The sequence below is a fragment of the Asterias amurensis genome, chromosome 15 (assembly GCF_032118995.1).
Source record: "Asterias amurensis chromosome 15, ASM3211899v1".
NCBI classification, from domain to species: domain Eukaryota; kingdom Metazoa; phylum Echinodermata; class Asteroidea; order Forcipulatida; family Asteriidae; genus Asterias; species Asterias amurensis.
The window spans coordinates 3656297-3670542 of record NC_092662.1 but is presented as its reverse complement, the minus strand read 5'-3'; the positions used below and the strand labels follow the sequence as shown (position 1 = coordinate 3670542).

General features: G+C 37.5%; 1 protein-coding gene across 1 annotated transcript in view; it reads right to left on the bottom strand.

Annotated features, from left to right (window-relative positions):
* Nucleotides 1-973: 973 nt before the first annotated feature.
* LOC139948023 (choline transporter-like protein 2) overlaps nt 974-14246 on the bottom strand; it is a 33484-nt gene continuing 20211 nt past the window's right edge. Inside the window, exons 9-21 of the mRNA XM_071945993.1 lie at nt 13965-14048; nt 12574-12686; nt 11675-11821; nt 10182-10281; nt 9667-9759; nt 9040-9127; nt 7798-8030; nt 7219-7316; nt 6759-6862; nt 6224-6297; nt 5745-5910; nt 5245-5329; nt 974-4609 (exon numbers count right to left, since the gene is read on the bottom strand). Coding sequence (XP_071802094.1) covers nt 4476-4609; nt 5245-5329; nt 5745-5910; nt 6224-6297; nt 6759-6862; nt 7219-7316; nt 7798-8030; nt 9040-9127; nt 9667-9759; nt 10182-10281; nt 11675-11821; nt 12574-12686; nt 13965-14048 — 1519 coding nt within the window. The 3' untranslated portion in view covers nt 974-4475. The remainder of the gene's footprint in view (nt 4610-5244; nt 5330-5744; nt 5911-6223; nt 6298-6758; nt 6863-7218; nt 7317-7797; nt 8031-9039; nt 9128-9666; nt 9760-10181; nt 10282-11674; nt 11822-12573; nt 12687-13964; nt 14049-14246) is intronic.

Sequence of the window (14246 nt, the reverse complement as noted above, 5' to 3'; positions counted from 1 at the left end):
TTATGCCTATATCTGCTTTTAAAAACGCGAAAGTGACTAAAAGTACCCAGGTCTCTGGGGTGGGTCTAGGCCCCTATACTCAATCCAACGAACACAAGGGGACACATACAATGTATTATTATTTACAACCAAAAACAAGAAAAGAAACAAAATATGGAAAAACGGGAAAAAAACATGACCCCTCATGCCCCCCCCCCCCCAAAAAAAATAAAAACACCGACACCAAGGCAGTTCATTAAAAATCCTTTGTGCATTTTTATATGAAAATAATATCAGGCAGAGAATTTGTATATGAAAATAACATCAGGCGGAGAATGAGGCCAACTAATATCAAAAAAGGGGACATGATATAATGCAATATATTTACAAAGAAACAAGAAGAAAAGAAAAAAACACCGACACCAAGGCAGTTCATTAAAAATCCTTTGTGCATTTTTATATGAAAATAATATCAGGCAGAGAATTTGTATATGAAAATAACATCAGGCAGAGAATGAGGCCAACTAATTTCAAAATAAAGTGGACATGATATAATGCAATATATTTACAACGAAACAAGAAGAAAAGAAAGGAAAAAAATGAAGGGGAAACAAATTTCAGCTAAAGAATTGAAGCCAATTAAGTATCAAATATCCACCGAGTGACTGATGATTTGGGCGGGGACACACCGGTGAGGCAATTTTGCTTTCTGCACTCTGAAATAATTGCCACTGGCGTAGTGCTTCCCAACGAGGATTTTGTTAGTCTCAATCATTACAGAAAAGGGAATTAAAAAACAAAAAATTGACTTATTTCAGGATGGTAAAAACTGCAGAAAAATTCCACGGAGAAAGGCTATGCCATTCTTATCTGCGAAACCCCTTTACCAAGTTTCCATATCATTAGTGGATACGTGACGGACATGATGTTTTTTAACTTTCGCCCCATCGTTTTGGCTGAGGGGGATAGTTCCAACCAGTCAGATTGTAGTTTGTCCATCATTTGAACAATTGCCTATGACTGGACTGGAAAAGTTTGAAAGTTTGACCTGATTCTTATAAAACCGGGTTCAAACGGTTCGTAAAATCCCCAAGCATAATTTTGGGCCTGCCCATGTATTGTGACATCACACTATGATATGCAGTTAAGATTAATTTCAAAGTTAACAAACCGGCAGGCAATAATATCACTATAGAATAAACAACAAGGTTGAGGAATTGTGGTACTACCATGATTTATTAAATAACATGCAATAGTAATAATAATTGTGAATATATATATAAAATACTTTTAAGTACTTTCGGACAAATAGAATAGTGGAAGTACGAGTGCTAAATATACAAAGATGTGACGGTAAATAGTATAAGAAAAGTGAAAAAATATATAATTACATTTTGCATAATATACCTTTGTACTGTTAAAAGTACCGTTGTACATTTGTCAATCAAGACAAGGCGAGAGCGTTAAAGGTATTAAATAGGATAAAAATACCTTAGTTAAATTTGAATCTGAAAGCTTACTGATTATGAAGTTTATGCTAAAACCATTTTTTTTTCTACTGTGAAATCATATTTCCCTCTGAAATGAAGTCGTATTCAAGAAAACTTACATGAAAAAAACCAAACGCAATTAACAATAAGGACAACATAAGGCCTGGAGCAGGCAAGTGAGGTTGTGCCCTCCATTGCCCCGAGTCTTGGCCTTGATGCCCTTCAAAAGTTTCCCATTGAAATTGATTTCCCTATGGAGGTACTCTTTGCAAAATGAAGACGGCCTTGCCCATTTCAACATGTTCAAAGATGAAATTCTTATGGTTCAAAACACAAAAAATGGAAGTTCAGAAACACTGTCTGTAAATACCTTTAACAGTTCTCAAGAATAGACAACAGTTTAATTTCCAACCATAATTGGCGAATGTCAGGCAATAACGGTTGTGAGAGTTTTTTTAACAAAACTCAAACTATAGTAAATTTAAATACTGGGGTAATAAGTGAAGACATTTTAAGGCATTTTTTGCATTTAAAATTTGTAGACTATATTTGTAGTGATAGCAAAATATGTTTCTCAAATAACGATCACACAACATGATTCTTTTAAACTTTCTCTCAAGTAAAACCATTATCAGGCACATTCTTTATCTTACTTAAAGACCTGGACACTGTTGGTAATTGTCAAAGACCAGTCTTCTCACTCGGTGTATCTCAACATTTGCATAAAAGAACAAACTTGTGAAAATTTGAGCTCTATCAATCGTCAAAGTTGCAAGAAAACAATGGAAGAAAAAGCACCCTTGTCACACGAAGTTGTGTGCAGAAGCTTGATTTCGAGACCTCAAATTCTAAACCTGAGGTCTCTGAAAAAGGGTGGAAAATTACTTCTTTCGCGAAAACTACGTTACTTCAGAGGGAGCCGTTTCTCACAATGTTTTATACTATCAACAGCTCCCTATCACTCGTTACCAAGTAAGGTTTTACGCTAATAATTATTTTGAGTAATTACCAATAGTGTCCACTGCCTTTAACACTTTCATTCCGTACAAAACTCACCAGTCTCATTTTCAGACTCTAATCTGACAAGCTAGGTCTATGTCAAACCATACCTCAATACTGGAACTAAGTTGCAATTCACATTTAAACAAAATTAGTACTGCTAAGTTATGTTTATAATACCTATTTCACAGAGTACCTACCTAAAAGCCAACGCAATTAAAAGTTACAGGACATGAAATCACCGCAACAAGTAATGGCATAAACAGACATTTAAAAACGTGGTGAATTTGTTGCTATTTGTGACGTCAAAAATCAAATCGCATTTACATTCGCAGGAAGTATTAACTGGGCTTGACTTCCATTAAAAAAAATAATTGCATTTGTTCTACAGGTTTACATAAAATAACAGAAATACAACACACAGAAAAAAAAATCACTTTAAAATTCATTACCATGCCTCTACACAAGTTGTAAATATAAGAAACTAATCCCTATATATAAGTTCATACCATCTCTACCTGTAAGAACCCAATCTATTGTAGATAGTATAGTCATATCAATGCTAATAAGGTACCAGGGGTCAATTTCACCAAGATAGCCCTAACTAGGATTATAACACACCTCTTGCTTGTTCTGGTTGGCTGAAACATGGTCACCTCGGATGAACTTATATAGTCTACTAGTGATCGCGCTCGCATGTTTTGCGGGAACTAGTAACTGAGCGGGCACTAGTCTTTGAAAACAGTGCCCAGTTAGAGCGCCCTCTCTTGACTTGAACCGTGAACAACAATTACAAAACTTCCTCCTTTTCCAGATTTCTGTTCTTATTTGAAATTAAGACCAAGTTGTGTTATAAAACACATATTGACTGGCATAATTCGGTACCTGCGAGCGACCTATTTCCCTCGGCCTTAAGCCTCGGGAAATAGTCCCTCTTCTGGTCACTCAAAGTCCCTCGAGGGAATAGAGGTACACTAGTTACCTCATTGCCAGTCAATTGTGTATACTATTCCTCGGACCTTAAGGCTATACATATTCCTAACTCAAGATAAGGCTAGTCTCAACTCTTTGTGAAATCCATCCCTTGATACTTCATCTTAAAGGACTAAAGGATATATCACACACAGAAATTACTCCCAGAAAGTAAGAGCAAATTTAGTAAAAACAGAATCACACATCTTCCCACAAATGTTCTTACCTCTATTAGCAACATTGAAAAATTAAACACCCCCTATAAAACAATACTTTTATGATTTTTTTAAGAAAAAATAATGATATGTTCTGATTACGATTAAAATTGACTGTGTAAAATCAATGATACATATGTGAAGTGGTGATGATTCTTGTGTAATAGGCAAGAGCTTTTAACAGGTGACTGAATGGCATGGTTGCATGCTGGTAAGCTCAACTACCGTAATGATGGAATATAATTAGGCATGTATCTGCTGCCACCAAGAGTCTCTATGTCTCCAACCAATTTCAGCCTCATCTGGGCCCAATTTCATAAAAACTCAAAGCGCAAAAACTGGCTAAGCACAGAAAAGTGTTGCTTAACAGAAACAGGTTACCAGCCAAAATTACATTAAGTTTACATTGTTGTGACTGGTGCCCCACTTCATTTTTGCTTACCAAAGAAAATTGTAAAGCATTTTTTGTGTGCTTAAAACGGCTTTCATAGAGCTACTTCCTAAACATTTTTCTGCTGAGCAGAAATGAGCAGGATACCGGTCACACATTGTACACATTACATGGTAGTTTCATTGGTAAACTTATTCTGGTAAGCATAATTTTGTTTGGCGTAGCTGCTTGTGCTTAAACAGCTCAATGAAATTGGGCCCTGGGCGTTACACAGTATCCCACATTAAGGCCTTGTATTAGTTACATGTTTTTATATTCAACACTTATAAAGTTAAAAAATAGAAGGATGCCATGGCAAAAAAAAAAACTCTTTCGTTGTGTATCAAGTTTGCGCATCCAGCTGTTTCCATTGTTGACTGGTTGCCATAGTTACCATTCACACTCATCTTCATCTTCGTTCTCCGTCATGGGTTTCTTGTTCTTCTTGCCACAGATCTTCATCATCGATTTGGACATGTAGTAAGGTTTCTCAGCCGAGCCATCGTGTCGCTCCATATCCTCCACTGCAGGTCAAAAGGTTAAACAAACTCATGTCAAAGGTCATACAACTGATAAAATGGATTGAATGATTGGGAGGTTAAAGGTCAAATGATAACCACAAAAAAAACAAAACATGGATTGCAGGTCAAGTTTTCATTCATTATCATCAAACATTTACAATCAGTGCCAACAGGTGGCGTCCTTCATTTTTTTAATAACAATTGTTTTCAGAAACCATCTTGGTCAAATATTTGATTGAATGCACCATTCCTGGATAAACAGGAAAGCACAGATTCTACAGTGCTTTACTAGTGAAGTGAAGGAGTCCTGGGGTAGATTTCATAAAGAGATAAAACTAGTCTTGTCTCAAGTTAGGAAGAGTTTAAAGTTAGGAAGAGTTTATAATGCTCTTCCTAACTTAGAACTGGACATACGTTTTTAATATCTCCTTTGTGAAGTCAGCCCTGGGGTAGAATTCACAAGGAGTTGAAACTAGTCTCATGTCGAAATTAGGACTATTTACTTGCCCAATAGTGAAAAAAAATTGGGTGGTTACCGCATAAAAAATAAAAAAAAAAATATAGAAGATGTTAAGGACAGTTAGCTCGACTTGCCATGACAGATAAACCACAAGGAAGTGTGTAAAGTTTGAACTTACGGAAGCAGAGGAACATGGTGTCTACAGCCATATCAAAGACGTTGAAGAAGCATTTAGCGATTACATAAACACCCAGCCCGATCACCTGTAATGAGAAACAAGTTGAAAGTTTGTTCACTGAAATAAATTTCCTTTAAAGACAGTGAGTGGACACTATTGGTAACTACTCAAAATAATTATTAGTATAAAACGTTACTTGGTAACGAGTAATGGGGAGAGGTTGATAGTATTAAACAGTGTGAGAAATTTTCCACAATTTTGATTTTTAAACATCAAATCTATCTCGAAATCAAGCATACTGAAAGCACACAACTTCGTGTGACAAGGTATTTTTTTCTTTCATTATTATCTCGCAACTTTGATGAACCAATTGAGCCCAAATTTTCACAGGTTTGGTATTGTGTGCCTTGAGCTATGGTGGATACACGCGCTTATAAAACTCAAATATTGTATTAACATCCCAATACACTGATTCAAGATTGAAGTGCCAGTCTACTTACAATAATCACAACCCAGTAGTAGTTAACTTCAGGTACAGTCAGGATACCAGACACCCATGTGATCTGATTGGTGAAGAAGAAGAATGCAGCGACCGACACACCACTGGTAATACACAGGATACCGAGCAAGAGGAGGAAGTCGGTAATCTTGTTGATGACGGCAACTCTGTCAAGACAAACAAAAATCATTAAAGGTTGCATGAGGAGAAATAAAGATGTAAAACTAAAGACAACTTTATGGCCAGCATACAAATTTGTTGAGAACTAGTTCCCCATCAGGCCTGATACTTCATGGGGGCAACAAAGGTGCCTTGGTGCCAATGAAATGCTCCAGCAGAAATGTACAATTTCCTCATAGGGTGCCCTTGACCAAGAAGAACATGCCTTGGTGCCCATGCCCTATAAATAAACAAAGCAACCAGGCATGGGTCAATAGTTATTTTAATAACAAATTAAAATTTCTAGAGTCTCGTACTGACCTGACAATATTCCTCATCAGAAGGAAGAAGGCACTCTTAGCTGAGCTGCAGAAATTCTTGCCATAGATAGCAATCTGTAACAAATATTGACAAAATAGCATTGAATGGAGCTCGAGGTCAAACTGAAACAATGAGAGTATAATCAGGTGAGGTTTGCAGTAGCACCATGTGTGAATCTCTTTTGAGAGAGTTGGTTTTGAGTAGAATGTTTCGATCAGTATGCTTTGCTTTGAGCAGGTCAAATCTTTCAGTGCTCTTGGTTTAGCGTCGGCAGTACCGCTGCGCAGGAATATTCACTTGGTTACTTTTATTTCCAACCCATCTCCCCATTCAACTCCAAGTTTCAGGTTACCTCTTTCACAGTGTGGTTTTCGGTCATAGGAAGTTTAGAGAATTTGGATTGTTAGGGGGGGGTTTAAATTAGTGGGAGAGGGCAGCAATTCCTTTAAGGGAGAATGGAAATTAATGGTTCTTTGTCTATCATTTCAGGGTCTGAAGATGTTAATAAAAGGGCGAGTCAAGTACTGTCACTGACCATGATGTAGGCGTTCTTATTTAAGAACTTCATGAATTTCTCCAGACACCAGAAGCAACATTTAAGACACTTCAGTATAAACGTAACCACTTTGTTCTCCTTTCCTGTAAAATAAATGAGACGCAATGTTGATCATAATAAATAAGACAATCCAAAAGTATTTGTAAAATTTATTTCAAGAACTTGAGACTCACAAGAAATCTTGGCCTGGAATTTCACATATAAAAGAGCAAGGCCATTTTCATTTTGTAAAGGGCACCTCCATTGGAAAATCTTAAAGTCAATGGGAAACTTTTGAAGGGGCACCAAGGCCAAAACCAGGGGCAGCGGTAACGCCAGGATATCCTGCGCACTGTTCAATTACATCAAAGCCAGTCGCAGTAACGTTCCGCATGGCAGCGTATGAAAAAGTTCAATGGGAAAATGGCTTCACTCTGGTTGATTCAACTTTAATACTGACCTTTTTTGAGTTGCACTTCAGCATACTCCAACAAGACTCTGATGATCTTAATAATCGCAATTATCAGAGATCCAAAGGCTATTGAACCCAGATGATACCTGTAATAAATCAATCATCAATCAATTATAAATCGATCAGCTAATTGCAAATTTATCCTTAATCAATCAATTCACTCCTCGTCAATCCAGCATTAATCCCATTCATTAAAGGCATTGTACACTATTGGAAATTACTCAAAATAAATGTAAGCATACTTGGTAACGAGCGATGGAGAGCTGTTAATAGTATGAAGCATTAGGAGAAACAGCTGCCTCTGAAGTAACAGAGTTTTTTAGAAGCCGTTTATTATGCATCTGAAAACACACAAAGTAACACAACAAGGTTTTTTTCTCTCTTTATATACTCTTGCACTCGACGCCCAATTGAGTTCAAATTTTCACAGGTTTGTTATTTTGTGCATATGTTGAGATACACCAAGAGAAAGAAACCTGGTGTTTGACAATTACCAAATGTGTCCAGTATCTTTAAGATGAAGTTCTCCAATCCAGTGTACCGGAGTGATAAAAGATTCCAACCTACCTGAGAGCTCTGTAGAGTCCTCCCCACAGCGGTAACGTTGGGATATCCTGAGGCTTATGATACGCCCAAAAGTAAGAAGCAAATGCCCCGGACAGGGCCACCTGCCCCAGGGCAACTACAAACTCCATCATCCAGAATAGACCGAAGAGATTATAGAACTGTAGATAGATGATGTAGCTTGGGAGTTTGTAGGACGAGAACATGCAGGAGGCACCGGTAGAGTTATCGAATGTCTACAGGAGGAAATGAATTGATTTTGATGAACTTTAAACATCTGTAGATTCCATTAGCCTAACGATTTGACCTTAGAACAACCTCCCTAATTGATTATTTACCATGTCCTTCCTACTACATGTCATCGCCTAGGTAGAAAGAAAGTCCATTAAACCTTATTTGTGTCTTTGTTTCATGATTGCTGTTAAAGATGCTATGTCAGATTTTTGGCCCATAACATTAAAAAATATATTTTTTTGAGTGAATGGTATTTCAAAGTGTATCCTCTGCTCTAACGAAAAAAAAGTTCAACTTTTACTTTTAATGGTCAGGAACCATGACAAAATTTTAAAACGTTTCTTATAAAACACATAAGAATCAGTCACGTGATATATTGTCGGGATCCCGACAAAAACGTATTTTGAGCACTTTATTTCACCGCTACTAATAATTGGCGGACTTTTTCGAGCAATGGCTCAAATGAAAGCTTGTAACTTTCTCAACCCCCATCAAAATACCTACTGAATTTTAAATCAAAATTTTTGGGTCAACTCGGCCAAAAATCTGACATAGCATCTTTAAGTTGGATTGGATGACCCACAATAATGACCAGTCTGTTCACTCACTCTATTTCCACCAAACGAGACACATGTGCTTCAACTTGAATACTATTGCCTTCTAGAATTATTTCATTTCTCAATAAAGTTACAGAAAGATCTGGGGCCAATTTCATAGAGCTAAGCAAAAATTTCGCTTAAGCACAAAAACAGCTCGCTTATTTTACACATGTTACTGGCCAAAATGTTATGCCATATACATTGATTGTGACTGGTATTTAGCTGTTGTTTACTTAGCATAACAATTGAGTGGAGTCTTGGCCGGTATCTGATTTTACTAAGCAAGGATTTTTTTGCTTAATCACAATTTTGTGCTTAAGCAGCTCTATGAAATTGGGCCCAGTATTTATGTGATTCAAAATAATTCCATCAACTAACTTCCACAAAAATAACAAAGCAGTTATAGACTCACCTCTGGGTTACAATCAATGACAGTTTGGTTCATGGAGTTCGTTGCATTATAAACTACATAGTTGGATTGATGAGACGTAGCCAGGAAGCTGAGTTAAATATTGTCAAGGAATACTTTTCAGGACGTGAAATGGAATATGCAAAACGGAGAGCAAAAAGCTGTTATTTTACCCTAATCTTATTTGCTATGAGGTCCTTGTAATTCTGTATAGTTTAAAGGCAGTGGACACTATTGGTAATTATACTCAAAATAATTATTAGCATAAAACCTTACGTGGTAACGAGTAATCGGGAGAGGTTGATGGTATCAAACATTGTGAGAAACGGCTCCCTCTGAAGTGATGTAAGTAATTTTCTAAAAATTTGATTTCGAGACCTTAAGTTTAGAATTTGAGGTCTCGAAATCAAGCACCACAAAGCACACAACTTCGTGTGACAAGGGTGTTTATTTCTTTCATAGTTATCTCGTAACTCCGGCGACCAATCGAGCTCAAATTTTCACAGGTTTGTTATTTTATGCATATGTTGAGATACACCAAGTGAGAAGACTAGTCTGTGACAATTACCAATTACCAATAATCCAGTGGATCAAAATGGATTCTTGACAGTCAAAATTATAAAAGGATACACAGCAATGGTTGCCCATAATGTGATGATTACAACTTGTAGTAAGAATGGAATAATGGGCCATAGCAGCGTTGACAACATTGAACCAACCGCCCTGAAGGATACAATCAAAAAAGATGAGTCAGACTTTTAAAAAATCGTTGGCTTTTATTGAAGTTTTCAAATTTAATTCCAATTATAATGATAGCAACAAGCTATTTTCAGGGATGTGAAGGGCTGCTGAAAATAAAACTTGAACTAAGAGCACAAAGCGTGAAATCTTGTGAGCGCAAATCGTGAAAGAAGTGAAAATCGAGTGCGAAGACTGCTTACACACATTTATCCTTGGTTTTGAAAGCCCGACTCTGCAATCAGGGGCGTTCCATATAAGTTGTACCTTCATTTTTGTTGATGAATTTGATCTTGGTAGTAAAATATATGCAAACATTTTTTTTAAATATTACTATTTTTTTGAGGGGTGGGGGGCTTATAGTATACCAGAAGAAATCACACCACTGTGAACTCAAATGCCCTTACCTGCTAGATTCCTTGATGAGTTGGACGGCGATACGGATACGTGAACACAAACACAGCGTTATTAGTATGATGAGGAGTAACAGAATAGACAGAGCAATACCTGAAGTCAACAGAAAAAAAAAAAAGCAACAAACAAAATGAACAGACTCTCCATTCACAACAGGCAACAAGTGTACACGTACAATGTTGACGGGAACGCAGAAGACTTGGCAATGAGAGCCAACATTGAAAGGGGGTACCCCGGGGGGGGGGTGTGACCAAAGATATAAGGCTGGGAGTGTAGGTCTATTGCAGGCAAATATATATATAAATAAACTGCTCACAAAAAGTAAGGAAACTTTTTTCAATCCGGTATATTTGTTATTATTTAATACTCTTTTTGTATATGGTATGTATCATTGCAAAGCTGAACTCTTCCTCTTTAAAATGATACCACAATTGCAATGATTACATGTTGCTGGACTTGACCACGTTAATGAGAATGAGACAAAGTCACAAATCAAATGTGCCAAAATTAGCAATATTTTTTGTGTTACTGTATGAATTGACACTGTAATTCAAACAAGCAAGACAACTTACTGATCTTAATCCACTTGATTGAGACAAGAAATTTGGTATAGAGCAAGACAACTTACTGATATTAATACACTTTATTGATACAAGAAGTTCAGTAACGAGTGGATGATCCGAAGGCGTTGATGACAGCCTGGCACCTTCTTCTCATGCTGCACAAAAGTCTTATGATGCGCTGATGATGAGGGATGGTGTTCCATTCTTCAGGAACCTGGTTAGGTCAGCCACAGTTGATGTGTTGGTGGTTCTGGCGCGGACAGCGAGGCCAAGCTGGTCCCACAGATGTTCCATGGGATCCAGGTCTGGACTGTTAGCGGGCCAATCCATCCGGTGCACCCCAACATTTTTCAGGTAGTCAGTCACCAGTCGGGCTCGAGGGGGGCGAGCGTTGTCATCTTGAAAGATGGAGTTTGGTCCAAAGTCTGCAAGTTTGGGACTGCATCCGGCTGTAGAATATCGTCTTGCAAATACCCATCAAACAAGGTGTTTTTCATGAGATAAGGGTAAATTGTGTCCGATGAGCTCACTGGTGAAAATCACTGTGTAATGGTTCTGAAAAGCTTGATCGGTTTGATTAATGAGCATTACCTATTGACCATTCACAGACAACGGTAATTTTGGCACATTTGATTTGTGACTTTGCCTCTTTGTTATTCATGTAGACAAGTCCAGCAACATGTAATCATTGCAAATGTGGTATCATTTTAAAGAGGAACAGTTCAGCTTTGCATTGATATATACCATATACAAAGAGAGTATTAAATAATAACAAATATACTGGATTGAAAAAAGTTTCCTTACTTTTTGTGAGCAGTTTAAATATAAAAAAATAATGGTTTTTACTAAGCACAGAAAAAGTCATCTACACACACTGATTGAGTAAACACAAAGTGTTGAGAACTCTGCAATTTTTTACTCACCGAAAGCCAGCCATGTTTTCTGCAGTCTTAGGAACCCCGATAATCCGCTGATAAATGCTGTTACACCATTGCTCACATCAAGTGACCCACTGCTGCTTGTACCGGTCATCCCAAGCTCTACCCACTGCTGCCAGCAACAATAGATACCTTAAACAACAACAACAAAAACAAATTAATATTTGTAACAATTGTACTGACTGAAAAATGAATGGTGATACAGCACAACAGCTTTGAAAAGCATAATGCATTTTGAGAAACGTTTCACTTAAAAGTACTGCAGTTATGGACAAAGATTAAAGTTTTGTTTCCACTAAAATTTGACCTCCTTGTCAAGTTCCCCATGGGAAGATAACTACCAAGTACTTGGAGATAAAGAAGTTAATTTGGTTGTGATATGCCCTGTATAGACAGTATTGAATATGATGTCACTACGGCTCAATTATCTAACCCACAAGATGGCGTCTGTGCAGGTGTGCAAGTGCCGTAGAAATCAAACTGGGAATGTTACGTGCTGCGTGCTTCGATGATGTACGCGTTTAGACGCGCATACGGTTTGCCCTACAAGATGGCGACTTTTCATAGCAAAAAGGGGTTATTCAATACGGTGTATACTCCTTATTTTCATAAATCCACGGGCATACAACTATAGGGTGGGATTCAAATCCGTGACGCCTCATTGTATGTTTTCAACATTTTTTTAAATTTTAAATTGAGCATTATGAAGTTTCACCAAGGTGTTAATCAGGACCCAATTTCATGGCCCTGCTTACCGTAAGCACAGAATCAACGCTTACGGAAGCGCAGAATTCGGCGATAAGCAGAGCCATGAAATTGGGCTCGGGTCAGTTGCACATGATAAATCGATTCCATTCTCTAATAAATATTTGTATAATTCTCACCTGCTCCTAAGATTGCCCACAGAGCAAAGATACTGACCCATGTCATGAATCCAGCCAACCAACGCATCACAACAATCCATATCAAGGAAAGCAACATACCCATGGATAAACCACTGTCAACAAACAGACACAAAATGTTAACACATCAAACACATTGTAAGTAGAATTTGAAATTTTGCATGCCGGGAAATACCATACAGAAAAATTTGCGGTAACACCGGACGTACATGAGTATGATTTGAAACTTTGAATGGTGGAGAGACAATCTAGTAAGGTTTGCAGTAACACTTTGTGCATGAGTAGGATTTGAAAGTTTGCATGGTGGAAAAAACCATGTAGTAAGGTTTGCGGTAACACCATGTAATGACAATCTCTAAATGAGTTGGGGTGGTTCTGAAAAGAACAGATGGTTCACAACATATTGTACTTGAACAAACGCAATCTGTTCTGAAATTTCTAAGCATAGTGTGTGAGTGGAATTTGGAAAAGTATAGCATTCTGTGTCCGACGTATATGTACTATGTTCTTACTGTCAGTAAGGGTAAGAGTCCATACAAATCAACTGACACCTAACTTCTTCGCAGTCCATGTACACACCACTAATGGAGAATCGTTCCTTCTCACACTCTGGCCAATCACTATGGAAATGAACTCCCCCCCCCCAAATCTTAACATGTCGCTACTTAAACTAGCTTCAAAACTCTTTTATTTGTTCTTAAATGTATGCAACTCATCGTAGGCCCACTTGGTTCTGCAACTCTCTTGAGTCAGGAGTGTCATGTAGACAGACATGGCGTAGTATAATTGGCCACTATATAAGTTATCACACAACTGCGAGCGGAATACGGAAAAAAATAGCGCTTCTCCGTCCCATATCCAACAAGGCCAAAGGCCGAGTAGGATATGGGACGCAGAAGCGCTATATTTTCCATATTTCCATGAGCGCGCGTGTGATAACATATTTATCTTCAAGTAAACTTGGCGCGTGACATAGAACACACAAGACGCATGGTGGTGATATTAGCCGTGCAATATAGGTTTTTATCACCACTCCATTCTTCGAATCTGATTGGTGGATTAGCGTGTACTTGAAATAATTATTATTATCAGCAGGAGTTCATGTGACCAGCCATCGATTTCACCAAACTCTACCTAACTTAGGATTAATCTGAGGACTTAGGACGGGTTAATTTCCGTGACCATAGACGTCAGAACAGATTGAACCCATCCTAAGTTAGGACGAGTTACTCGTTCTAACTCGAGGTAGGATTAATCCTAGCGTTTCGTGAAATCGGCTGAAGGATAGGTGTGGTTTAAAGACAAGCTACGAGGGACTAGATTAACATGGGTTGAACTGGGTTATAAGACAATATATGAGTGGCTATACTTACATGAGAATTATGTACCATGATGACACAAAGTCCTGATAGACAACACTCAAGACAGACCGCAAGTTCAAGAAGTTATCAGCAGCCCTAGAAAAGAAACATAGAGCACAATCAATCAATCAATCAATTCAAAATAATAATAATAATAATAATAATAATAATAATAATAATAATAATAATAATAATAATAATAATAATAATAATAATAATAATAATAATAATAATAATAATAATAATAATAACCGTATTTATAACGCGCCTTTTGCCAAAGGATACAAAGCGCCA